At 40.5% G+C, this 26,899-nt stretch overlaps 1 protein-coding gene across 3 annotated transcripts; it reads right to left on the bottom strand.

Annotated features, from left to right (window-relative positions):
• Nucleotides 1–2,075: 2,075 nt before the first annotated feature.
• EXOG (exo/endonuclease G) lies at nucleotides 2,076–21,103 on the bottom strand. 3 transcript variants are annotated; one of them, XM_086866185.1, is made up of 8 exons: nucleotides 20,929–21,103; nucleotides 19,601–19,750; nucleotides 18,284–18,423; nucleotides 18,124–18,189; nucleotides 17,110–17,136; nucleotides 16,473–16,549; nucleotides 13,339–13,453; nucleotides 2,076–2,657 (listed from the first exon to the last, which is right to left on the bottom strand). In XM_086866185.1, the coding sequence occupies exons 1-8, from the start codon at nucleotides 21,074–21,076 to the stop codon at nucleotides 2,196–2,198; spliced, it is 1,185 nt and encodes a 394-aa protein (XP_086722311.1). In that variant the 5' UTR covers nucleotides 21,077–21,103; the 3' UTR covers nucleotides 2,076–2,195. The 3 variants fall into 3 exon arrangements, with proteins under 3 accessions (XP_086722311.1, XP_086722303.1, XP_023777737.2); XM_086866177.1 differs by lacking the exons at nucleotides 17,110–17,136; nucleotides 18,124–18,189; XM_023921969.2 differs by lacking the exons at nucleotides 17,110–17,136; nucleotides 18,124–18,189; nucleotides 20,929–21,103 and adding an exon at nucleotides 20,335–20,629.
• Between the last annotated feature and the right edge of the window lie 5,796 nt (nucleotides 21,104–26,899).

The raw sequence follows: 26,899 nt of genomic DNA, 5'->3' as shown, positions 1-26,899 counted from the left end.
CTGTCTCCACAGCAGGACTCTGCAGGAGTGCGCTTGGTGCTTCTGCTGCTGTCACAGTGGTGAGCTGTCAGCAGCAAGGGATGGCACCTGGAGCTCCTCATACTCACCTGGAGCTCCTCCACATACACCTGGAGCTCCTCACACACACTTGGAGATCCTCACAACCCCTGGAGCTCCTCATGCACACCTGGAACTCCCCACACACTCCTGGAGCTCCTGACACATACCTGGAGCTCCTCACACACACCTGGAGCTCCTCCACACACACCTGGAGCTCCTCACGCACACCTGGAACTCCTCCCACACTCCTGGAGCTGCTCACACACCCCTGGCACTGTCCCAAGGCAGGTTTTTGCTATGGATGGACACAAATGTCTGTTTCAGCCATCCCTGGGGGTGTCAGCACCGCAGGGGAGATCTGCAACCCCCCAGCTGAAAGGATGAAGAGGAAGGTGGAAGGCTGAATTAAAAACCATAAATAATTCAAAGAATGAGGAAAAAGAGAATGCAAAGGGCAATTGAGGAGGTTTCAAAGGGTGAGAGCATGGCAGTGCCCAAAGGCTGCTTGGACTCCAGTGAAACACTCACTGGACCACCAAGAGGCACATGAAGAATTTGGCATTTTGTTACTCCAGACAACCCCGCTCCACTCCCCTGACACCTTCCATATTCTGCAAAAGGAAATGTGGCTTCTTGATTTGCAATTTACTGCTTTTGTTACATCTGATAGGATTTTCAACCACAATTCTGGGCTAAAATCAAAATGAGCAAACATTTTGTCAGGATCTCACCCAATTTGTCTCTGATTCATGTGAGCAGTAGGTTTTTATGATGTCCTTAGCTAGTGACATTTCTCTGGATTTAAATGTCTGGATTTTGAGTACATGTTCTTGGCAAACACAGAAGTGTCACGGGAACCACGGCTTGCTTTATGAAGTGATCTGCTTTGGGGTACTGCAACTGAGCAGAGAAGGAAACTACAGAGCTCTTAGAAGCCCCAGCTGATGATTCACAGCATCCAAATAATGCTCCTGATTCATCCTTTATGAAAACATCCCCATTCAGCCAAGCACTACATGACCCTTCTTTCATATGAAAACTAACAAAGGTGTTTTTATAGCACAAACTCTAAATGTCTATCAAGTCTCACCAACAAAAAAATGCTAAATATTTCCAGATTTTACTCTTTCTTTCCAGATGGAAGATGTCAGAGGATACAAGTCACAATAAGTTGCACAAATAAAAGTACGAAACTAATGAAAAAAAATTCATTTAATCTTCCAAGTAGATGTAAAACTGATAAACATCAGTTGCTGCTAAAAAGAACTGGAAATGCATTTTCAGTCAATAAACAAGTTTTGTTGCAGAGTTTATAGTCCAAAGGCAGAAAAAAGCCAGTGAGTGACAACAACTAGTGTTCACCTCTGAAATCAAACAATATGCAAGAAAACATGTTTATCTGAACTTAGTGGTGAAAATTAAATATTAATCTTACTTTAATTTGTGAAAACTCAAACTACACTGATAGGCACTTGATTAAACTTTAGTTTTATTGGGGTTTTCTTACCAAAAATTGCAGAATTATACATGGTGGAATAAGTTTGTCACAAATGATAACAACTGTGAGCTCCTGACATGCTGAAGTATCCAAATCATACAAGATCAGGTGAGGTTTTGGTTAATACAACTAAGGGAGGACCATATTATGTCTTACACGTCTCTAATAAAAGAGTGTTAAATGAAATAATTCTTAATTTAATTTTCAAAATATTACAGAAAGTACAATTGCTTCTACAGCACTGCAGTGAGAGACATTTGGGGGTGGAATTCCACGTAAACATGTTCCACTTGTATTCCCAAGGTGTCTACTGTCTCTTTTTGTGCTATTCCTAGAAGGGATTCCACATAAACCCCAAGTCTGACATCCCAGGTGGAAAATAGCACAAAGCCTTTCCTGGAGGCCCAGTGATCTACTCAGGCCAGAAATTGATCACTTAGACATGGGAAGTGTAAGTAGTGCAGCCAACCACATGTTTGCATCATGTTGCACAAGAATGAGCATTATTCCAAACCAATTAGCTTCCAAATATTTCTTTATTGTTTTCACAACTCAAAAAAGGATGAGTCAATGTGCCCTTGTCTTCGTGTTTGCCTTCAGTTCCCCTTTCCAAAAACCCAAACAACTTCCTGAATACTCAGCCAGCTCTCCCCTCTCTAGCTGCTACTGGCTTTTCCTGCAGCAGTTCTTCCTCCTTCTTCTTGTAAAGCTTTAGGAGATACTCATCAGGCTCAATTCCTGCCTCCTGTAACTCTGCCATGGCTTTCTCCAGCCGGCGCAGCGTCCGGGCGCTCTGCACTTTGCGGGCAGTGATGTACAGCGTGAATTCCTTGAAGCCCATCAGTTTGCAGGTATCCACCTCACAGATATTTTTAACATCTTTGGTCTTGTCCACCTGGGGGAAGAAAACTAAACCTGACATTCTTTCCAGTTCTTCAACACTGACTTGGAAGTCAGTGAGCTGGTGGCTGAAGCCTATGGGATGGTTTGGCACCACGAAAGCTCCCAGGACCAGGGGCTCTGAGGACATTCTGCTCCGCCTGGCGAGGATCACCTTGTACAGGTGGGATGGTACAGCCACATCATCCTTTCCAATTACCTGCCAAAAGGAAAAGACTGTTACAGATACAAAATCATGGAATTGTTTTGGTTGGAAAAGACCTTTAAAATTATCAAGTGCAATCATTAATCCAGCACTGCCAAGTCCACCACTAAACCACCACCACATCTTCATGTTCCCTCTCTCTGGAGCCTCTCTCCTTTTTGTAACTACAGTAACTTAATATTATAACATACAATAAAAGTTCTGACATGACAATTCCAAATCGTGGAGGTTTTAAAATACATTTCAAATCAACTCAAAGTTACCATCTGTCACTTATTTTTTTCTCTATTACCCACATCCAGGTAGCATTTAAAAGCTACTTTACCTAAGTAAGCATTTTTTGAGGAAATCTAGATATACAGTACATTCAGTAACTCAGTATCTTCTTGGAAGAGAAGCCTATCCAAAGAAAATGCACCTAGTTCTTCCATAAATTCCCTACAATCCAACTTCAATGCTCATACATGTTGGGTTTCCTCCTGTGTCCCACAGACCAGGATCCAGGGATTTAAGGGGAGCCCCAAGAGTGGAGGATCAGGATTGTTGAAGTCTCACACTCACATGCACATAGCAGACACCTCATCCTGTGCCAGGGATAACTCCAGGGGAATACACCCATTGATGGCAAATGTAATCTTTCCAGGACTTAAAAAATTATGCTCATGCATGCATTAAATTAGGCTTTTCTGTTTCTTTGCTATTGCTGAACTGAATCTGTCATCTTAAGAGACTCTAACAGGCTCACACATGGAAAATCTGAGTTTTGCATAACACTTCTGTAAGTACCCTTCTCAAATCCATGCTTTTATTCTAATTGCAACAGAAGAAAAAGATGCAGATCCCTTACAAAAACTACAAAGGCATTTCATTCTTTATGTAAAATCCAGTAATTTGGTGCTGTTTCCAGGATTTGCAATACCTGCAAAAGCAAAGAATGATTGTTTTCATTTTTTTGACAGCTTTTGTTAGATAGACTTAAAATACCATTTCAGGGAAAGCAGGTATTTATCACATTAATTGTAAGTATTTTACAAACTAATCCAGTGCCAACACTGACAAAAACATAACTTGTCCACTCATATATTGAGTACAACTCAATCACATAATAAACACTTCCTATGTACACTTTTCTCTGAGTATTCAGCCCTTTTGCAAATGAAAATTCATTTTTAAAATTAAATTTTGCCTGTGGCTACCAAACCAAGTTCATGTTGGTCTATTCTAATAGTTAATTAAATTTCAGTTACAAATTCTTTCCGTGATTTGTGTCCTCTACCTCTGTTACCAGTTTTTTTAAATGACTGGTCCTAAAGTCTTACTGGTTAGACCAAAACCAAAGAAAGTACCTTCAGGAGAAAGGGAAAACTGATAATTTCTTTCCATTTTTTGTGCAATAAGGTAGCAGCAGTAGTAACATTACTCCTGTTTCTGGAAAACACATGCTCTTAGATTTATCTGCTGTGTTCCTTCCCTTGCCCTAAGCTAGGCTATTGAATAGTTTTGCTGTAGTTTAAAGTTTTTTCATTGCTTGGGGTTTTTTGGAAGGTGGGGTTTTTTGTGTTTTTTGGTAAGTTTGTTCTTGTTCTGTTTTTTTTGGTTGGTTGGGTTGGGTTTTGGTTTTTTGAGGGTGGGTTGGATTATTTGGTGGTTGTTTTCTTATAAAAATTGTCGTGCTTATGCCACCAACCTTCTCCCAAGTAATACTCTGCCTAGACATCAACCAGCCACTGAAACTGCTTAAGGAATAAATGCCTTATGCCAAGTCACCTTTCCCTTTCAATGATGACAGATGAGCTGATAGGGAAATGAGAGCTCCTGAGTGTCAAAGCACTTTGCATTTAGCATTCTATGTATGTGAAACCAGAGCTACAGCTCCCCAGGACCAACACCATAAATAATCAAAACTGACTGATACACAGGTAATGCTAAAATGCACTAAAACCAATGCAGCAGCACACTGTTGTATCTGGTGAGTTAACACTGAATTACAAAATGAATACTGCTGGGAGTTTTAACCTAGTTGAGATCAATAGCACTTGAGCTGGGGAGTACCTGCAAAATACTGGGGGTGAGATGGAGACAGCCAAGAAAATCCCTGAAGGGGAAATAAGGAGTTGATATTTCCATAGGGGTTCCACTGGGTTCACCCAAGGGCACCCAGTGATGACACAGCCAAAGGCAGGAGGCTGGGGCTCCCCTTCTCCCCAGGAGCAGTGAGCTTGCAGAGCCTGCACTGCAATCCCACCTTCTGCTCATTCCTACAGCAGGGAGGAAGAAGAGGCTGTAGCCTCCTGAGAGAAGGCAGTAGTGGGGCTAAACCCCAGTCCTCAGCATTCTCCTGGGCCAGCAACCTCCTGACCTGCAGCATTTCCATGCAGTATGGCCTTTTCCAGGCCTCTTTGCATACTTTTCCCACTACAAATCCATGGATCTGTACCAGGCCCTCCTTAGCTCAGCTCCCTCCTTCTCCACACCTCCCACACGCATCCACATCCCAGCATCCTCACTCTGGTGCATAAAAGACCAGAGGAAGGGCGAGCACACAGATGGAGCTGCACAAGGATCTCCAATTAGGGAGGTACATGGAATATGTAAAACAAACAGGTGAACGCGTGTGGAGCGAGCTGAGGGAACTGGGGATTGAGGCTGAGGGCTGAGTGGGTGGATAGAGAGGCTGGGGAATGAATAGAGCTGCACACAGAACAGTTAGGTATGAGATGGAAATGTTGAATGCCTCAAGTGGGTGTTAAGGGAAAACAGACCCGGTGCTTATGTAATATTATGCAAATATATATATTCTATGCAAAATAATGCATTTTTATGCATAGTATGGGCACCTAGGAAGAGAGAAGAGATGAAACAGAGAGGATTAGTTCAAAATGAAGGAAGGGCTGGCCTTTTGAGAAATGTAGATTTATATTCAACTCCATGTATGTAATGGTCATATGTAATTTATGCACCATTGCAGTTCCATGTGAACTCTCTTTTGAGAATTTCTCTAAAATTTAAGCAGTGCATAGGCTTCCTACCAATTTCTCTGAACAGCAGCAAACTACTACTGCAATGACTTCACTGAGTGCTAACATTGTTAAAGCAGATAAAACCCTCTTCAGCCTGCCAAACTGCCAGAGTCCACAGGTGTCCCTTCCTTACTCAAAACAGGGTATAAAAATCCTATGCCCAGCTAATTCTGTTGAGAAGAACACCAAAGGTCAGTGCCTGATTTCTCTGACAAGAGTAAATATGCATAACTAAGAGTAAATGTCTTTTTCTGCAGTTTAACACTTTATGTGCACCATGCACAGGATGTATCACCAGTAATTTCTGTAGTGTGACCCAATGATTTCTGTTAAAAAAGGAAATGCAGTTCTGGAGCACAGCCAAGTATTTCCACCATTGCTCCCAGTAATATTCCACACTTTTCTGTTTTATGGGAGTAAACAGAGAAGCTGCAGAGAAATGTTTCCATGGAGTTTCCCCCCACCAGCTCAACTGCCAGAGAAAAAAAGTGTGACCCTGCAAAAGTGAAGTTTGGAATAGAAGAAAGAGGCAGGAAAAACAAACTCCACAATTCCATTTCCTATTGCCACCTAGAGGATTTTCCTCCCAAACTTCAATCACTATCCAGATCTGCACCATCCCATTTATCTCACTGCTTTGCCTGGCAGAGAGCATATGCTCCTATTGTAACAGGATGGAAAATGGCTCAAGATTATCCACGCACAGATGTTGACTTTGATTTGTGCCTGTCTATCCACAGGCAGCAGATGATCTTTCAGAAATCAAGGTCTGAAACAGGCTCTGTCCCAGCTGGAGAAGAGCAGCAGTTTTTTAAGAGTATCTGTGATTCTAAAAGGAATTCTGTGCTCCAATACAAGCAAGAAAACATAGCAATGGCCTTTTGAAATCACTGCTGCCCCACATGCTTTCACACCATGTTGGTAACAGCCCACAAGGCAAATTTTTGTGCAATCTTTTGAAAATTCCCATTTTGTAATTGCTACAAAATTTTGCTTAATCTTCCGAATTTTCAACAGGCTCATAATGTGAAAAAAAAGGCACTCAAGCTAAAAGCTTTCTTTTTATAGCATTAAATATATTTCTTTCCCATCATCATTTGGGAAACCAATGTGAAATTTCAGATGCTTTGCTGTCTATATCAATTCAATGTAAGAATGTGAATTGTCCTAAATTTTTGCAGCTTATTCCTTTCATTTTTGTTTCTTTGACTGAACTAGTATCACCTAATAATGTACCATTATCATAATGTAATTTTCAGAGCAGTGTTTTTATTTTTCTATCATTACAGACATTCTACAAGTGTGTGTGAATTTGCTACTCTTCTCAAAGCCCAATTAAAACATGGACAGCTGTCATGAGGGCAGACCATTAAAATGTGTGCAATTGCTGACATTCAGAGATGTTTACCTATCACTAAAACAACAAACGTGTTGGTAAGCAGTTGTAAAAAACCTAAAAAACTCACAGGGAGAGATAAGGGCAGAACATTTCTTAAACCAGAGAGAATTCAGAGAGCTTTGATAAATTCAGTCTCACAGCCAAGTCACTGGATGAGGACTTGCCTTAAGCTTGGCTCTCTTCCCAATTTTGGCCAAATCCTGTTCTTGACTGCAGGTTTTAAAAACAGATGAAGCAAATTTGATAACACCTGTGGAGTCCTTAAGTATCAAAATAAATAATGAAGACATTTGCTAATGGCATCTAGATTAAGTTTAAGCATCTGGCATGAATTAATGCCACCTTCATGGTGGTAATCAGATAAATGCAAGGCAGTCCCTAAAAATGTTAGTTTGGAGTTTATGAGATAGAAAGCTCCATGAACAAGTGAAAAGGCATATAAGAAATATAATGGCAGAACAGCTGAGATTATATGAGAAGAAAACAGAGAGTTATTATTACTGGAAATTTTAAACACAAACCAATGTTATCAAATTTTCATTTTACACCGGACTTGTTACAGCTTCCCAGATTGTAAAAAAATTATCTTCCTCTGCAAGGGTACAGCTCATTTTTAAAAGAAAGGACTCATGAATCCAAAAGTGGTATTTTGCCACCTAGTGACTAGAAACTGAAAATCCACCATGCACAGATTCAGCAGAAGGGACTAACAAGCCCTTCTTCAGTGAGAGGCAACTCTGGATTGTCAATTATCTGTGTTTCTCTCAGAACCTGGCAAACAGAAATCACACTCAATCATGCCTTAACCACCAGCACACACTGAAGAGTCCTTTCATCAGACGGTACCACCATCAAATACTTTAAAATGTCAGGTCCAGCAATTCCCTTGACACTCCAGTAGCTGTTTCTTCACTCTGAATTTCTAACCTGAGTTTAGAACTGAGCCAGAAATGCAAACAGAACTATCTGAAAAGAAGCACACCCAACTCCCTGTGACAGAGTCCTTCCCCCTCCACCTGGCAGCAGCAAAATTAACACTTCCATCACATTGCTTGGAGGACAGAATTCAAGGAATCATTCCTGTTCCCCAAGCATGATACTGACCATGTCCATCAGATCTTCCACTGTAGATATAACGTCATTCCTGCTGATGTGATGACACATTTGGCAACCCAGAGCTTCATTATCATTTGATACTGAATTCTGCACAGAAACAGACTTTCTGGCAGTACAAAACATTCCATTTACTATCAGTGTCACTTTATTTACTTGATCATTGTGACAGCATTAACTGCCTTCACTCAAGTTCCTTCTGGGTTTGTTAGGCAGCACTGATTCTGCCCAGAGTGTTTTCCCCCAATATTTGAGAGAGCTCTATCAGATGGCACTGAGAAGAACTGAGGGGTGTGAAGGCAGACCTAACAACACACAAACCACAAAACACTACAGACAAAAATCATAGTATCAATCTGCACAGCCAAGCACTCCAAAATGCAAATGCATGTACTTCAGGAAAATTTAATTTGTTATGGTTGGTCTGATTGCTATTGCCAAATCATTTGGCAATCCTAAAAAGGGAAGGAAAAAAAAAAAAGAGATGGTAGAAAAAACAGCTACTCTTTTGAATACAGAGTTATGACATTAAAATACAGATGCCCTAACCCCTTTTTTTTTTTCTTTAATAAAGAGGGAATGTATATATATCACATCTGTAATAAATTGTATTTACATTATGACAGACTACTGCTTGCACAGAATCCACTTAGATTAACTTATAAATGAATCCACCACAGTCCTTAACACCCTATTTCCTATAACTCATATGAAGTTATCTGCTCATATGAAGCATAACCTTCAGAATGGGTACAGTGCTAAATAAAAGCAGATCTGATTAATCTCTCCTGCACCTTCGATGTTTCTTCTCCTCTCACCTTAACCCAGTGTCTATTCCATTCATTTGTACCTCACATCTAAATCCAGGGCTGACAAAGCTCTGATGGCTTCCACCAGTTGATCTAAGATTGAATCCTTTGCATAAAGTTTATGAGAATCTGTAAGGACCTACATGCAGTAGTTATCTCTGTAGCCTTGGAAACACTTGGAGCTGCCAACAAATAAGGGATAGTTCCCAGGTTTATTTCCTCCTTTAACAAGCATTCCTTCTCCTACAGTATCTTGGTAAGAGACAAACCTCTACTAGTTCTGAAAGTTAACTGGGTAAAACCATAAAGTACCATCTTATATTTGAGAGGTGCAATTTGTTTCCCAGTTATTTGCCACAGACAGAGATGACACCTGTGCCTTCTGGAACTGTTATTGTGCCTCTCTGGCCCAGCCTGGTGATTCAATTTAGAAAATTAAATAGCACACACGACTCCAGTATGAACCTCATGTTATCAGTAAAAAGTACATTAGAATGTCTTTTTCAAACAACAAACAAAACGCTATCTAAACTGTATTTTCATTTGCCAGCCACAGCCAATTCTTGAAATAGCATTCACTAGGATGGCCATGGGAACGGGGAGGCTGGAGCACTGAGCATGATGTAGTTAATTATTGCAAAATTTTTATTTCGAACTCCAAATCTGCTGACAGAGGAAAATCACTAAAGTGACAGTCACTGAAGAGCAGTAATGTATGAAACAAGACAATGTCATTTTGATTTGATCTGGACAAAGATGAAAAACCTGCATCTGCCTCTGCAATGACACAGAACAGATTTTTCCTGTTGGCATTCTATTCTACATATATTCTCAAAATACGTTTTTCAGATACCAAGCATGGTCATCAATCTACTCCTTGCAATAAAAATCTCCACTGGAGACAGATGAAATGACAGAACATATCTGAGGATACCACAAGTTCAGCCAATAGACAGAACAATGCTGGCAGCTAAGGAGCTCAAGGTTAATTCCCTTTCTGGAATTAAAGAGCAAATGGTACCAGAGTCCAAGCAGGAACTGGGAACAAAGCCATGCCTCTGTTTCTCCTCTACAGTGATCTAAAAATAACCTTTCTGGATGTCTGATGAGAAAAACACCATGATACGTATTTCACCACTCCTTTAGCCAAAAACAAGGAAACTAAGATTGAAAAGAGGATCTGAAACAAATCAATCCACACAAATTCACTGTTGCACTTCTGTGTTTTCTTTTTTTCCCTTTCACAGCTCTAGTCTGAGAGAACAAAAACATTAGAGAGCAGCTGATCCTTAAGAGTGGCATGGGCAGATTACAGGTTGAGAGTTTCAGCACTCTCATGTGTACTGCAGCACTTCTCCTTGAACAGCACAGTGGAAGGAAAGGACATCTTCTCACATCAGCTTCTCGTGCCCAAACAATGAGGACTAAAACCCCTTTCAGTCTGGTCATTTGTGTGAACTTAGCAGACTTCACTCTGCAAGACAGCTAAGAGATACCTTCCCTTCACAACCCTTGGTGTTCTTCCTTCAGGGGCAGAATCCCACACTACCAAAATCAATGGCAATGACTGCAATTATATCCAAGGTGTTTGTTTGAACTTCTCTCCAGTGCTTTGACATGCTGTGCTTTGTCCTCTAAGTGTATGTTTTGATAAAAGAAAAACAAACAAACCCAACACTCCCCTCTACTCTGAAGTCTCTCTCCTCAAAGCACAGCTGCAATGCAAAGCACAAAAACTTAAGGCATTAAGAAATTTCAAAATATAAGAACCCCATCGGTCTCTGCCTGTATTTATTTAGAGGACTCCAATTAACAATTTAATATTTTAAACAAATAAACAAACCCAAAACCCACTATTTTACTTTTCCCACCTGGAGACAGTATTATCTGTACTCAAATAAAAACCAATTTACATAATGAATCTCATTGTAGGAAGCTGAGCAAAAGGATTTATGGATGTGAACAAGTGGTGACACACGAACAGGAACACCATCACTTCATCATTTTCAGTCCTACACTGAACTTCAGTTCATAGTAAGACCAAAACTGGCAAAACATTCCCAAAAGACCTGTGTTGTCATCAAGCCCAAAGATGATAAAGACAAAAGACAAGAATTGAATGAGATGAGATTCACAATAGCATGGGTATTTTGTGCCAGTATTATTTCACCACTCTACCCAGGTATCAAGTTATTTTGAATAAAGCCAGTAAGATGCAGTATCTGCTCTGATTTTTACCTGTGGAATACTAAAATTTACATTTCAAAACCAAGACTGAGAACGACAGTCATTTCTCAGAAAATGCAATCTTCCTCTTCTAAGTAAACACTTTCTCTAGAGAAGAACGAGAAAAAGATGAGCAAGATTAAAGTGAATCCATTGATAGATGCAGTTGATAGATGATTTAACTTCTTCCTGGAAATGATTTCCACTTATAAAATGTTCAAGGCAGCTCAGGATTTTTAATTCTTTGCTATGCAAGATGAATAGATTTTTTAAGGATGAAAAATAAATGCAGTATCTTGACAGCTACAAGGAAGCAAATCCCAGCAAGCCGTGTGCAAGCCTGGAGAACTCTCTACCATTCTGAGTGACAGGAAGCCAAATGCTCAGTTGAAGATTGTTGAGAGGAAACATCTCCCTCCTGCTCCCAGCTATGTGCTTTTGGACAGATCTCATGCTGTCACTGAGAAGCACTGGACTACTCTGTGTGCTGCCTCAATCTTTCTACAGCAGTACAAAACACACCCAGTAAACCCAGGATGGCTTGTTTGCTATTGCACTGGGTAATCAAGCATTTTGTGGAAGGATCTGGCAGTCATCAGCACTGGCAGACAAAAGAAACTCTGGAATGTGGAAGGAGCAATGGTGAAGCAAGCACCTGTGGGTGGCATAGGATGACAGCCAACCTAAAGTTGGCTTTGCCACTAATCTATCATCTGGCATTGGTCATATCCCTAAAGCATGGCTTATTCATCCACTTGAAAAATGAGCACAGTCTGCACCTCCCTCACAAAGATGTGGTGAGAGCTGAAGTTTGGAACTGCTACCCAACATGAAGAAGGTAACTTATTACTACTGCCCTTTCATATGCCTAACTCCCCCAAAAAATAAGAAACCCAAATCCAAAGCTGTGATTTTGTGACAGTCAAGGTTTGACGTGTGTGGCTGGGGACATAAGGGACAGTTTCTCAAGAAGTAAAATGGTAAAAGCAAATGGGAAAAATCACATTCTATCATGACTGAGCTGCAAGTACAATCAAATGGAAATCACCTTTGTATTTACAAAGGAGAAATAATGCCTAACTCTCACTGCAAAACAAGCCAGTGTTGAAAGATGAACATCTCTCCCTTTTGGGTCTCTCACATCCCTCTGAAATAGGAGGTTGTTTTGGCAAGTTCATTCATTGCTCCTCAGAGAACTAGTTGGAAGATGAATTGCTCATAAGCTGAAGCTGCAGTTGATTCAACTACTTATTTTCAAGGAAAAGTGTTTTTTCAAGAGGTGCAAAATGCAGCATTTATTATTTGCATTATGCCAGCTTTCATCTGCAACTGCAAATAGAAATAAATCTCATTGCAGTGGGGGCAGAAGGCAACTCTCTTGAGTAACTTACTATTCTCAAACCTTACAGATGTCTAAACACAAGCCTACTACGAATAACTCTGGGAGAGCAACAATAAATTCACCTCTCAGCTTCTTAGCCTGTCCCATCTGTCTGTCAGTGATGGTTTCTACAGACTGTGCACGATAAATCTTCAGAGTATTTTAAGCAGGTAATAAAAACAGGGGGCTAAATGAAGGGGAGTATCAGCACCATTGACCAGTGATTACACTGCACTAGGGTGAAGTCTTGCAAGTGACTCTGACATGCTCAGAATCTCAGCTGCAAGGCCTCACCCAAGTGATGCCTGTGGTGTAGCAGCAAACAACTGCTTGTGAAACTTGGAGAGCACTGGCACTCCAATATCCTGAAGAGCTTGGAGAGACCCATACTACCTCTGCATTCCACTGTTTCTAAAGCACATGAAGAAATTGATTGAATAGATGTCTGTGCATTAACAAACCCCACTGACTCTGACTAGATGAACAGTTCTACTGCTGACTGTGGATATGAAATAGATCTCTATAAATAAACAAATTATTTTAAAATTATACTTCTTCATGTATGGGCAAGATGTAACATTTCTGCTAATCTTGTCCCAACAAGTATTGCACATTTTATATATTTTGCCTGTACTAAGATGCCCAACTTTTGTTTTATCAAATTATGATATCAACTTTAAATAAATAATTACTACTGCATTATTATCCCAGCAACATATATACATACCTGGTAAGTAACACTCTTCTTTCCATCACCATTTGTTTGAGGCAAGGTAAGAGGTCCAGAAACAACCCAAACATCTTCAAATCTCTCAGTCAATTCCCGACAGTACATTTCCATTCTGGAACATATTTGTCAGATAGAGAAAAGTCAGCTGGAAAGATTTATTCTTTGAGACACACTGCTATTGGAAGGGTGAACTACTGACAGGGAGCATTTTTCCACATTCATCTGAGTGATTCAAAGAAGTAAAGTCAAAGTCAAAGAAAGTAAAATGTAGGCCCAAGTCCTGCTTCCCATTTGTCCCCTGTAAATAAGGTTCATTTATTTACAGACATGTGTTACTGCACACATCTGAAAATGGTTTCTGCAGCTTTAGCACGTCTAAATAGCTGAGTTCTCTACTTACTCCCACACTTGACACTAGAAATATACTGTTGGTGGTCACTTGGGATTAGAAAAATAGAATTGTTCTAAACAGCAATTTGAAGCATTTTCACTTTGAAAAGTTTTATCATATTATTGGATTTGTGTGTTTCTCCCCAAAGAATCAAAGTCCTGAAACACAGTTCTTCCTGTAGTCCAAAGTACTGAGGAAAGTTTCTGTGTGCCATTTCCACTAACTCTGGTTTTTTTGTTTTTTTTTAATAGATAGAAAACTGTTCAAAAATAAAGCAGTAACTCCAGAAATGCTACCATATTTTTGCTGTTTAAACTGATTCAGTTTACAGCATATATTATTTCTCAAATAAGAAGGTTTCTGGACCACACCTATTTTACAGAAAACAAAAGATTAACAAGGCCAGGTTGGATGGGGCTTTGAGCAATGTGATCTAGGGGAAGGTGTCCCTGTCCATGGCAGGGGGGTTGGAACTAGGTGATATTTAAGGTCCCTTCCAATCCAAGTAATTCTATGATTACAGCATATCTTTGATTTAACACTCCAACTGTTACAGAAATCACATACAGTGAGTAAGCATTGGTCCTCTACAAAGGTAAGAGCTGCCCTTCACACAAATGGATGGAGTAGTGTCAAACAGATTATCTAAACAGCTAATCTGGCTGCCTTTGAAATGGGGAGGTTTCATCACCTTCTCTCTTTCTTGTCACAGCTCCCCTTTGGGCCACTTGAGCATTCTTTATTTGTCAACATCCCTAAATAAAACCAGTATTTTTCTTGGTGCTGGGTACTGAGCACCAAAATAATTTGTTGGGTACTGAGGTGTATTAACAGAAGGAGCCACACAAATGAGAATGAGCAAGAATAAGCCCTTTCTTCATGAAGATACACCAAAGCATTGACTACAAGTGAATTATTTTCCTAGCCACCAGCTTTGCTTCCAAGCAGCCCAGCTCCTCAGGCTGTCTCATGGCAGGGCAATACAAACACCACCTGGAAGAAATGGGAATAAATGCAGCTAGGGAGGAAACTGCTTTTGGTGGCAGGAGGGGCAGAGATTTGCAGTGAACATGAACTCACACTCAAAACAAGACAGAAAAGAGTTAAATAGCAGTTGGAAGAGAATGAAGAATACTAAGGTGGAGTTAGAGCACACCATGGTGCCAGTCCAGCAGTTTGCTATTAACAGCTTGCTGGATGATTATAGTCCTGCCCTTCCTTTTCCTACAGTTCCCCTTGTCTGTCACAGCTGACCACTCCTTAATCCACCTTCCATGCTGGTTCTAGAACTCATCTCATGAGTTGATCCAATTTTCTAATCTGGCTGGCAAATGAAACTGACTCACCAAAGTCAGGCTACTAGCAGAGCTGGAACTGGGAAACCAGCAAAAACACAAAGCAGGAGGGCAAACACCACTTTAGAAAACAACAGACACTTATACTGACTAAACTGCATTGTCTACCTGCACTTCAGATGACAAGTCAAGAAGCAAGGAATTAAAGCAAGAGAAAGGAAGAGAATATTGAATCTAGGAAAGGATTAACACATGAGAAATATGGTATCCCTAAAAATATTTATTATTAAAGAAATGATTGACAAAAAAAGTGGCATCACTGCCTTTTTCATGCCTTTAAAATCTGGGAACAGGGTGCTGGGGTTGGGAAAAAGTGGTAATAATTGCTTAAACTTCAGGGCTGATAGTGCCAGAGGAAATTTTCAAACACTTCCTATGATTTCCTGATTAGGCAGGGATCCTGCTTAAGGGAAACAGAGAGGATTTCCCTGCCTTCAATTGGTACAAATGCCTGGTTTTGGTATAAGGAAAATTTATGCTCAAACACTTGAGTTATTAAAATAAGAAAAAAACCCTCTTAAAATGTTATGGCATTTTATTTGTCTATAAAACCTTACTGAATGGCTCATCTGATTTTACACACATTCTTGTAAAACAGGAAAGCAGTGCGCAAATGAGTGATGATGCAGTTTTGATGGACATTTATTACAACACTGTATATAATTTTGCTGACCTTCCCTTGAGTGAACCTTGAGAAATCTATCATTTTCCCCTCCTGTTTCTGAGCCTTCACATTCTGTAAGTCCTATGCAAGAAGCACCAGATGAATGCTACTTTTACTATATTCTCTGCTCAAAGGAAGGGAAGAATAAAAATCTTACATGAAGCAAGTTTAAATTTAACAACCACTCCACCTCAAAGTCAATCCAGTCAGCACTTGCAAGTGACAGAGATCCTGCCTGACTGCTCTTTGGGAGCCAGGACCTGAAGGAACACCTCAGACCTGAAGTAGTGACAGCTCAGTAGGGAGCGCTCAGTTCTCCGATTCAAAGGGAACCAACATCCACACACAGACCTGGGAATACTCTCACACTGCAAGTGCTTCTTTGAGGAAGATCTAAACCCTCTCCTTGCTTCTGCCAGAACTTCCTTAAGGACAGTTAAGCCTGGTACTTTTACCCCACATCAGACAGAAGACATAATTTTGTCTGTTTTAAATAGAAGTCCTCAATGGTTTGACTGAATAAAGAACTAAAGTAGTTGTTATACTGCTCCTTCACTGAGATGACTTGAGCTGCCCTCCATTTCAGAGAAAGCTCCTATGACCTCTACAGATAAACTGCTCTTAAACACCTGGATGTGAAGAACCATTGAAAGTAAAGTATTTTTGATTTATGCTGCTGCCTGCTATTTTCCACTTAGTTTCCTTACAAGTAATTTCTCACCTGTTCCAAAATCCAGCATTATTTTCATAATTCTGAGGCACAATGTTAGACAGATAAAACGTTTCAGCCATAGCTCTCTGCATAGAGAAAGAAAATAATGACATTTCACTGAAACATTCATGAGCTGAAGACACATTTTAGCAGTTTGTGGATCAGAATCCCATTTCTAGTTTAGTTTAAACATCTGTTAACACAGAAAATTAAATAAAACCTAAATCAGAATACCTACAAAATTATTTTGGATTAAAAGGTGCACAGTTGAGGTGAAACCATGCAAAGTTATCTACTGTTTTTTTCCTGTCATAAACAGCACAAGAATGTCCAATTCTAGAGGCACAGAAATTACTATCACCCAGTGTCAGTTTGGTAATGTCTTTGAAAGCAACTACTCATTTTTCAGTTTGAATGGGAAGGGCACTTTCAAGCATGCTTTTCATTTATTTGACTGCTTAATGGCTAACTTTTTCTTTCCCTTACAAGAAAAAGTTTTATTAGATATACTCATCAATATTTTACACATACATAACGTACAGGCAGTGAAATGATTTATGAGACCATAATGGTCAAACATCCATATATCTGCTTAATTTCATCTTGTAGAAGTGCCATAAACATCTCAGAACAGAAGCTCCCATACCTCCAGAGGTGAAGGACCTGGTTGGTGCTAAAACATTAGACAATATGCAAGGGAAATACAGAGAGAAAAAACACCAAGACCTTAATCCAGATTTTTCACAGATCCTGTAGCTGCCAGTATTTTTTACATACTACTATTGCAAAGTGATGGGACTGACAGAACTCCTTAGGATAATGAGCAAACACTACCTCCACTAATTAGACTGTGAATTCAATTCTTATAATCCTATATTTGAAAGACTGTATCACCTCACTGCATTTCAAGCCAGGTCCCAGGAGCTCACCAGCAAAAAATCCCCAGATGTCGCAAATAAATAATAACAAAGGCACTTCCAATAGAAATAAAACTGATTCTTTCGTTTACCACATGCCACTGTGCTGTCACTCCACCCCACTGAATACTATCTGCCCAGAGAAATACAAATTCAAACTGCTTCTTAATTAACAAATTGCTGCATTAGGCACATTTCACAAGAGGATCCAATAAATTCAAAGCTGCTTTGTAAGTCAGCCAAGGCATTAAGGCATGCTTCTCTTACAGCTTGAATAAATGGCAGGTGAAGACATTTTATAGACTGAAAGAACCATGGCAAAAGGGTCTAATTTACCTCATACATGCTGCAAGAAAAGAAAAAGCTCTTTAAATCATCCAGGCAATCCCCTTGCCAATACAGAACAGTACTTAACAGCATCTTTGCTTAGCCCAATCTAGCCTTAAATATCTCAGCAGCTGTTGGCCACGATGACATCATTGTCCCTGTCTCCCTTTAACTGAGCTTTGAAGACTTTCTGGGGTTTCTTGGTGAAGGTTATCATCTTCATTTTACAGGTAGACAACGTGACATGCAAGAGGCTGAGAAGACTTGCTTAACACCACACTGCTCAAGACATCATCTCTGCCAAACAAGCTGATGTAGGTGTGATTTAATGAAGAAATGTACGTCATCAGAGCGTGCACCTGATTTAGATGCCTGAAGCAGACTGTGAGAGCATTCTACACTGCTCAGTCAGGAACAGACCTTGTAACTCCAAATCCAGCTCTGTGCATCAATAATGACATCATGTTCCACCTCAAAACAGACTGCAAAAGGAACATTGCACATTACTTCTAAGGCTCTTTTGACCCTTTCCAACCGAGAAACACAAATTAAAAAGATGGGAGAAAAAAGTCCTACTGTTGAAAATTTGTTATCTCCTGCTGGTGCCATGTGTCCTCGTGACCATCCACTGCCAAGGTAGTCTTCATTAACAGCACTGAACATCAGAGGGATGTTAGGGTCTGGTCTGAATTTACAATGCCTTCGATCTGCATCACCTGAAGAACAGCACACTAAATGGTCAGATTATCATGAAACCATCATAATCACAAGACAAAAATATCTAATTCTGTCATATCTTGCCAGATGACCCATGCTTAAGGATTCAGTACATTAATCTGAATTTTGTTTATCTCATTTACAGGTAACGCTTATTTCTTTCTGACATGTGTTTTAAATATTTAAGTTCTTATTTACCAATAAAATATATGGGATTTTGCATCCTGACTTTTCAGTCTTCCCCAAACAAGACATGTCTGCCTCAAATCTCAGTTTCAGTAGTTACAGACATAAATCAGAACTGAATGCCTCAAGATGATTAATTTCAGCTTGCAGGTTGGTTTGTAACTGATTATTTGGAAAACATTTTAACAATTCAGCTGTTATGGCCCACTTGAAAGTAACCCTGAAATTACTGTTTTCTTCTCAGAAAGAAGTGGGATCAATGATGCTACTTAGGGGATGGTCATAATGTTTTCAGGATCTTGCTTTTAATTTTGAATGGTAATTTTAAGACAGCGATTAAGACATATTTGAAGGGCTATTGCTTCCATAAAACACTTTACAATTACATGGTTACCTCCGTTACTTATAATCTGCCTTATAAAAACTGAACTAATGCTATAAATTTAATTTACAATGACTGCATACCACTCATATTTCATTCATCACTGACAGCAAAAAATCACTGTGCCTCTGTCTTGCATAAAGAACAGCAGAGTATGAGAACTGTATCAGAGTAAATAATGGCTGCAGTGAGGAGGTAATGTAATATCTAGCTCTGAATAATTGTTGATACCCTCTGCTCAGTTTTTACCTCAGAAATGGGTATTTTCCCACCATTTTGAGCAAATCTCCAAGATCTGTGTATTAAAAGTTCTGGCTACCACTGGCATTGACTCCACTGCCATAAACTGGACCTCAGAACTAACTCCACTAAGGAAGCAGAAGCCATTTTAATGCACTCAAACAACTCTGCAGATCCAAATCAAGTAAGGAAAAGATAATTTTCATTGTTTCATCTTCTTTACATTCATGTTATGAAAAGGCAAGTTGAGCTTCTCTCCCAGAGATCACTATAGGACTTTTCCCCCTGACTGCTCCAGGGTCCACCTTGTGTAAGCAGCAAAGCCTATTCAGAGCATCACAAATGTAAGGAAATAAACACCTACCTACCCAGCATCTTTTGTTTTGAAATGTGTTCAATCACCCATCTAGGCACCCGTTTTGCCTGGTCATAAGACAGTGCATGATTTGTGTAACATCTGGTCTCTGTTCCAGCCTCAGGAAATCCATATCTTTCCAGCAGAGCCTCTTCTATTGGTTCTAAGGAAAAAATAAACAGAAAACCACCCAAAGATGAAATGTGATCATAAACTGAAGAGAAAAAAAAACCAAAAAAAAAAACCCAAAAAACCAAACAAAACTCAGGGAGTGTAAATCTACGGAATTACTTAAGGTTACAGCCACAATTAAGACCTAAAAAATATTAAGATGGTTATCCAGTGAAACTCTCATCTGCCAAAATGGCTGAGGTTCTCATCATGTTTTAACATGAGGATCTCAGCTCTAGGAATAACTCATCTATCTACTCCAATGCCTACAGAAAGCAGAAGAAAAGCTATCAGGTATTTTCTTTCTACCAAAGAAAAGCTCTCAGATGTTTAGGGACAAATCAGGCAACAAGGAGTTACAGACACAGGAGATCAACACACATATTCCACCCTTTGGAGCTGAAAATCAAATTCCTCACAAACTGAGATTTACAAGCTGGGCACAAGCAAGTCTTTCCCTCACTGGGAACACTTATAGTCTGCTGAATGAATGAATGAATGAAAGCTGCACTGAATTTTCATTTTTTTCCCAAGCAATAACTTCTTCTCATTGAGGAATATTTACTCCCATCTTACTGTCTTGTTCATTCTCCAGCCATCTGTCCACCAGCAACTCGTGTTTATAGAGCCATTCTTCCTCCGCTTTCCAACAATTCGGTACTTTTAAAGCCTTCAGGCTGCGGAGAAAACCATTCACTCTCTCAAGCGCCCCAAACATCTCTGCCCACACCTGAATCCCACCAGACCCCAGACTTGATAAACGAGACTCGGCTCGTCCAGGGCAGCAACAGCTGAAATTTAGTTATGGTCTGACTCGAAATGTGTGTTTAAAACTAAATATACATTCTTCCCCTGCCACCAACACTCTGCCATGAGCAGGTGCAAAGGGAAGCGCTTTCAATTACAAGCTACAGCCCAGCATCCCCAAATAACCTCCGCCCCACCTCAGCTCGGCCCAGGTACTAGGGGACCCCCACGATCTCCCGGCAGTATTTGGGCATTCCGGGAATGGGAGAAGGAGGGAAAAGGCTTTTCTGAGGGGGAGGAGAGAGTTTAGGGACAGAAGAGGCTGTGGAGAGCGGGGCTGCTGGACACGGGGCCGCGCTGAGCCGGCCGCTCCCGCATCGCCGGGCCGCCGCTCGCAGCGTCCCCACTACCCGCGGCTCTTACCCTCTGCCCGGGCTCCCCCGGGGCTCGGCTCCGGCTGGCTCTGGCTGCGGAGGAGCCGCCACGTAGCCCAGCAGGATGCAGCGGCCCCGGCCGCGGCCCCGCAGATGAAGCCGCCGAGAAAGCGGCGGTGGCGGGGCAAGGCCGCCATAGCGGCGGGGAGGGAAGGGGAGGGAAGGGAAGGGGAGGGGAGGGAAGGGAAGGGGAAGGGAGGGAGCGGTCCCGGCCCCGGCCCCGGCCCCGCAGCGCCCCCGCTCGGCACAGCCCTGAGGGAGCTATGGCAGCATCGCCTCAGTGCCGGCACACCGCGTGAGGGGATGAGCCCGGCGGGGTTTTACTGATAGCTAAAAATAAAGTGAGCAAAATAAAGAGTGGAAAAATAAAGTGAGTTCCCTCACGGGGACTACAGGGACTGTAGTGGCTAAACTGCCCCTCTTATGCGGTGGGGTGGGTGGTGTGGTGATTGGCTCTGGCAGAAGAGGAATGGATGTAATGTGTGTTAAAATAAGTTTTATTAAGGTTTAAAGTTCTTTTTTACGTTGTTGTAGGTTGGTTTTAGATCCCTTCTTGTTCTCCCTTTAATCCTCTCTCCTCCTATTTGTATCGTTGCCACCCTGCTCGCCGTGTGGAGGGAGGGAGGGAGAGCGCCCCTCGCGCGGGGCAGCCGGGCATGGCGGGAGCCTCGCCGGGGCCTTGGCGTGGGAACACCTCAGCTTCAACCGAGTGCCAAAACTGTCCCCACCGGCGGACGGCAAAGAGTCGTCGCCTTGCAGACTTTGGGTGGGGCAAGGGATATTTAAGAAAAAGTTTGAATATGTATGATCGCTTACGAATATGTATTTGGCTGATGGCCCTGTTAAAATGTTTGCCCTCGTCTTTCTTACAAGTACCGCTTTAGGGACTGGGAGGTCATCAGAAGATCTCACCAGAACCGTATCTTCTCCAGGCCGAACACAAACATTGTGGTATGGGGTTGGCTTTAGTCCCTGTAGGGTGATGTTAGATGGGCTTCTTTTCAGGAAAACCACCAGCCCGATTTTTACTATTTTTCCCTCTCAAGTGCCTGCTTATGTCCATATTTGCTTCATATCCATCCATACTAAGCATTTTCAACCCAGCACCAGGCCAGAGGCAATTTTCTGAAAGAAAGGATCAGTTCAGCATAGGCAAACACCAGAATATAAGGATTTTGTGGCCCCACCATCACTTTACTGCAGGTGGATTTCCTGGAGAGGTCTGGCCATACTTCAGCGTGTGGATGAGGGCATCTTCACACCTCATGTGAGGATTACAGACCTGGGAGTGGTGCTATGAGTACGGGGAACTCAGGCTTTTGTTTTTTTGTTGGTTTTTTTTCATTTTCTTGGTCAAGTTCCCTTGCCTTTGGCTTCTGGCAGTTGCAGCTACGTGGCTGGACTGTCTTGATACAGCCTCACATGCACATATTGCCCTGTGTGAACAGCTCTTTGCTAGAAGTGATAAGCAGCGTTACCACAGTGGTACAAGGGGCAACACACTCAAAAGGGCAATTTAATATTAAGCAGTTTAATAATAATAATAATAATAGTAGGACAGAGGTTGCCCAGACATGTTGTGGCTGTCCCCTCTCTGGAGATGTTCAATGCCAGGCAGGATAGGGCTTGGAGCAACCTGGTTTAGTGGAAGGTGTCTCTTAGCAGGAGAGTTAGAACTGGATGGTCTTTAAAGTCTCTTCCAACCCTAACCATTCTACAATTCTGTGAGTTTGAGATAGCTCCCGCTTCTCTCTGGAACTGTTTGCAAGTGATAGGTAGTAGAGGCAGGCCTCAGCTATGCCTCTGCAGGGACTTTTTAGGGATTTTGAACGGCAGAAATGCCATTGAAACACCAAAAACATTCATCTACAAAGAAGGAAATCCTCCAGCTAGATGTCAAAGACAATAAAATAACAATGAGTTTTAATGTCACACCAACAAGGGAAACAGTTATTTGTAATTTAATGTTTATTTTCATATACAAAAAGATAAACTTGAAATAGTTCTTTCTAGGTTTTTTTCCTCCTATCTGTTGGGGTGTAGCTGCTTCACACAGGGCAAATACTACATTCATACTGGTTTATTCAGACACCCAGTGCAAAGCTGAAGCAGCAAAACTCCAACTTGGCAGATCTAATTTCAAACTTGAGACTCATTTCTAAAATACCACAGTAAAAAGGAACAAAGATCCACTGCAAATTCATGAACTATGATACAATGTTCTTTCCAAAATGTCTTCATTTCATAACTGCAATACAATGGATGTCTGCATTAGGCCATTTTATACATACATTTTATATATGTATACTTCTGCAGAATATATATATATATAAAATGTACATATATAAAAAATCAGCACACTTCAATCCAAAAGGGGTTACAGCAACGAGCTTAACTCTCTATACTTTTTTCTTTAACAGGATACTTTAGTATAACTTTTGTTAACTCAGTAGTACAAGCTATCTCTGTTCTACATTTTTATAGCTACAAGAGTGAAATATAACCTACAACATTTACATTTCACATATCTTGGTATACAAACAGTACTTAGTGAATTTGAGCCAAGGACCAAAAGACTCTTTAAAAATTATTTCACCATCTGATAGAGCTTCCTGTAATTTACACTTAGTTTATTCTGCAATCTTCTAAATCATTTAATCTCATAGTTCGAGTTTAAATCCATTCCAACTGGAAATCCTGGAGAAACAGGTTACTGCAAACTCTTATGTATACTCTATATATACAAGTTAAGTAACACAGCGTAATAAGACTTAGCTATTTATCCTAAAACTGATATACACATATTTCACTACGCTAGACAAGTCTTAGGATTTTTATTTTATTTCTTTAAATAAAGCACAAATTTAGAAGTAGCTGGTAAAACTTACAATAGGATGGTTTTAAAAATGACAAATGGTTAGGGTGAGATTTCTTCCTGCTGGTGCCAAAACATTTTCTTGTGAGTTTTTGTACTATGCTGTGTTGTTTAACTGTATGCATCTAATGTTACATGCAGAAAGCTCTTTCCACAAGAATTGACATCAAACTGTACTTAAGTCAACTTTACAGTACAAAATTTGTCAAACTTAAGGACAAATGTGAAAATATTAACAGGTGAAAGATCAGGCTTTCAACTCTATCATGAGGATCATGCAGATTCATAAGCAGATAGAACAGATTGACAATGGCATTGTGCGGGCTTATGGCATAGAATTGAGGCCAAAAATGTTACTTAGTTTGCAGTAACCACTTCTTTCAATCCTCATCCACTACGAGATTGATGTTTGCATCACAGTTGTTCCATTGGAAGGCCAGCAGTATTGCAAAATACCTCCTTCTGGGAGATTTTAGTACTTTGATTTACCAAAGATAATAATCATCAACCATCAATAGCCATAGAAACATTAGGCAGTCAAGAAAAAAATGGAGAAAGGGAAATATCTTTTTCTCTTCCTTTAATAGTAATAAATTAATTACTATCCATTCATTACCAGTAATTAAATGGATTACTAGTAATAACAAATTAATTAGTATTTAGACAGGAAAGCTACTATGCTGTCCAAGTAAAATACAGACTAATATTGTACCAACTGCATGGATACATTTTTTTAAAAAAACAGACATTTTGGAGGCGAACACATAAAATAAAATGGTAATTTAAAAAACAGTCCAACTTTTATTTTTCTCCCCAAAATATAGCCTGAACATAATTGTCTTTAAGAAGTTGCTGTAGTTGAAGGTCTGATTTTATGTGTTGGTGCTTGGGAGTAGGTATTTGGAAAATGAAAGGGGCAGACAGGTTCTAGCTCTTGCCAACATATTTTTTGTTATCTAAAAAGTTGCTAAGTCCACTTTCCAAAGCTATGAAATGCTCCAATCTCCTCCTCCTCTGTCATGCTTGGATTTTTGGTTTCAATTGTTTTTGGAGTTTATTTTGGTGTCTTAACAGAGGTGGCAATGCAGAGATGCCAGTGACTACTGAATTAGGATTTTAATTGACTACGATGGTTACTGGTTAAATTTCAGTTCCTCAAAACACTGGAAAAATGAATGAAGTATGGCCTTCATTGTCACAAAAACACAAGCTATGAAATTTTCCTAGAACATGTTTGAGTTTTGCAATACCAACCTTATTGGAATGTTATAAACTGAGTTTTCAAGGGTTTTTTAATAACTGGAAAGATTAAGAGGCTTCTGCTTCAAAATGGACCAAAAAATGCAGAAGAGGTGTTTTATTCACATCATCTGCCCCATTAAAATACTGAAATAAAAGGCTAATCAAGGAAGCACTTTGCAGAAAACACTTCTTCATTCTAGATATCCAGCACAATGCCATTATAGAGCTTCAAAAAAGCCCTTTTGGTTTCAATGTTGGAATACAAAATAAGTTTTGCTTTTTTCCTTCAGTCCTTGGGGATCACTTTCCATTTACATATATATATCATATATGTACATGTATGTATGTATATGATACATATATATAAACACCCATATAGAGCAAGGTTCCTGTTTGTGTATGTTAAAATATTGTAGTGTCAAGGAGAATCCAGATAGCAATACTGTTTAACATGAGGTTTGAGGTAATTGGTTCTTGAAATACCTGGATCACAGACTGCATCCAGAAATGACAGCTGGGCAATGAAAAGTGTTTTTTTTCAGACAGAAATTTTAAAAAAAATAGTAAAAGAGAAAGAAAGCTTACAGCAGTTGCTTTTACATGGAAAAATAAAGGCACAACAGAACAGCATTACATTTCAGAACAGCTAGATGGACATAACACAAGTATGATCTCTCTCTGTGGAAGTGTCCTGACAAAAGGCATTGCTGCTTATTCCATAGGCTACTACTTCAGTCAGGGAACTGAGCATCGCCCTAAAACGAGTCATGAAAAAGAAAGTCCCGTGTAAAGAAGGGACCAGGTGTGCTTAGAAAGTGTTCCAGGAACACACACACCCTCTCATGGTCACACAGGATTGAATGGAAACTCTCTCCCTTGTTTCCACAAGGCCAGGACTTCACCAGAACACGGCTGAGGAACTCGGTAATTGCAGGAGCCTGCTTGAATTAGTGAGCACTAATTGCAAAAGGCACACTGTCAAGCCAGCTCCAAGGCAGTGCCCTGAGTTGTTTGGTGTAAAGCTTTCTTCAGGACCTCTCACCCACTGACACTGTGCTATCGCAGCTGAGAGGACTCAAAAGACTGGAGTGAATTTTAAGTCCAATGGAAAATTAAGTAAACCTCCCCCCGTCCCCATTTTTTTTTCTTTAGTACTTTTAGAATACCTTGCATTGTTACACAGGTTTGGAAAGCTCTTTCTCTTAGTAGGACTTTGGACATGACAGTGCTCCTTTTCTTTAGTGCCTCCAACACAGACTATTAAATCTGATTTTGGGAACACAGAGCACATATCTGCGTGTTCTGGTTGAAGCCTGATTAGTTGTGTCACTTCAGAGAGAAGGAATTTCTAGGAATGGGTTTTATCAGGACTCCACTGGCAACAGCTCCTTACAGATCATATTGTCAGTGCAGCAGACACAGCTGCTATGAACGGATACGGCAGCGAGCGACACCAGCCCGGCTGTTTGGCCTCGGTAAACTCTTACCACCCTGACTTCACAACTCACTGCAGCACCACAGCATATGCCAAAAGACACACTGCCCACACATGGACACTCGCATGAACACATGAAAAAACTCCTCCCAGGTTAACTGAAGATGGCCACAGAAAAGCAATAAGCATCTTTTAGCAGAAGGGATGTGACATGCAAGATAACCTAAATATATACTCAGTGCCGTCCTCAAAGCATGTCCAAGTACATCCAAACTTGCTCCTCAAACTGTTTTCAGGCTACACTTGTTCTATCCTCTAGACTCTGATGTAGTGCACACTTAATTTAAACATTATATATATATTTCTTTATTTATTTGCTGTGCATATACAGACCTTTCTCCCTTTTCC

This window comes from Cyanistes caeruleus, chromosome 1, assembly GCF_971803275.1.
Source record: "Cyanistes caeruleus chromosome 1, bCyaCae1.hap1.1, whole genome shotgun sequence".
Taxonomy (NCBI): Eukaryota; Metazoa; Chordata; class Aves; order Passeriformes; family Paridae; genus Cyanistes; species Cyanistes caeruleus.
This window is presented reverse-complemented; position numbering and strand designations above follow the sequence as displayed.

Coding starts and splice junctions, on each gene's coding strand:
- EXOG (XM_086866185.1), bottom strand. CDS start 21,076: ATGGCGGCCTTGCCCCGCCACCGCCGCTTTCTCGGCGGCTTCATCTGC. Junction 18,424..19,600: donor TTCAAAACAAAAGATGCTGG/GTAGGTAGGTGT, acceptor GCTGTTCTTCAG/GTGATGCAGATCGAAGGCAT. Junction 18,190..18,283: donor GAGATAACAAATTTTCAACA/GTAGGACTTTTT, acceptor TTCCTTTTGCAG/TCTGTTTTGAGGTGGAACAT.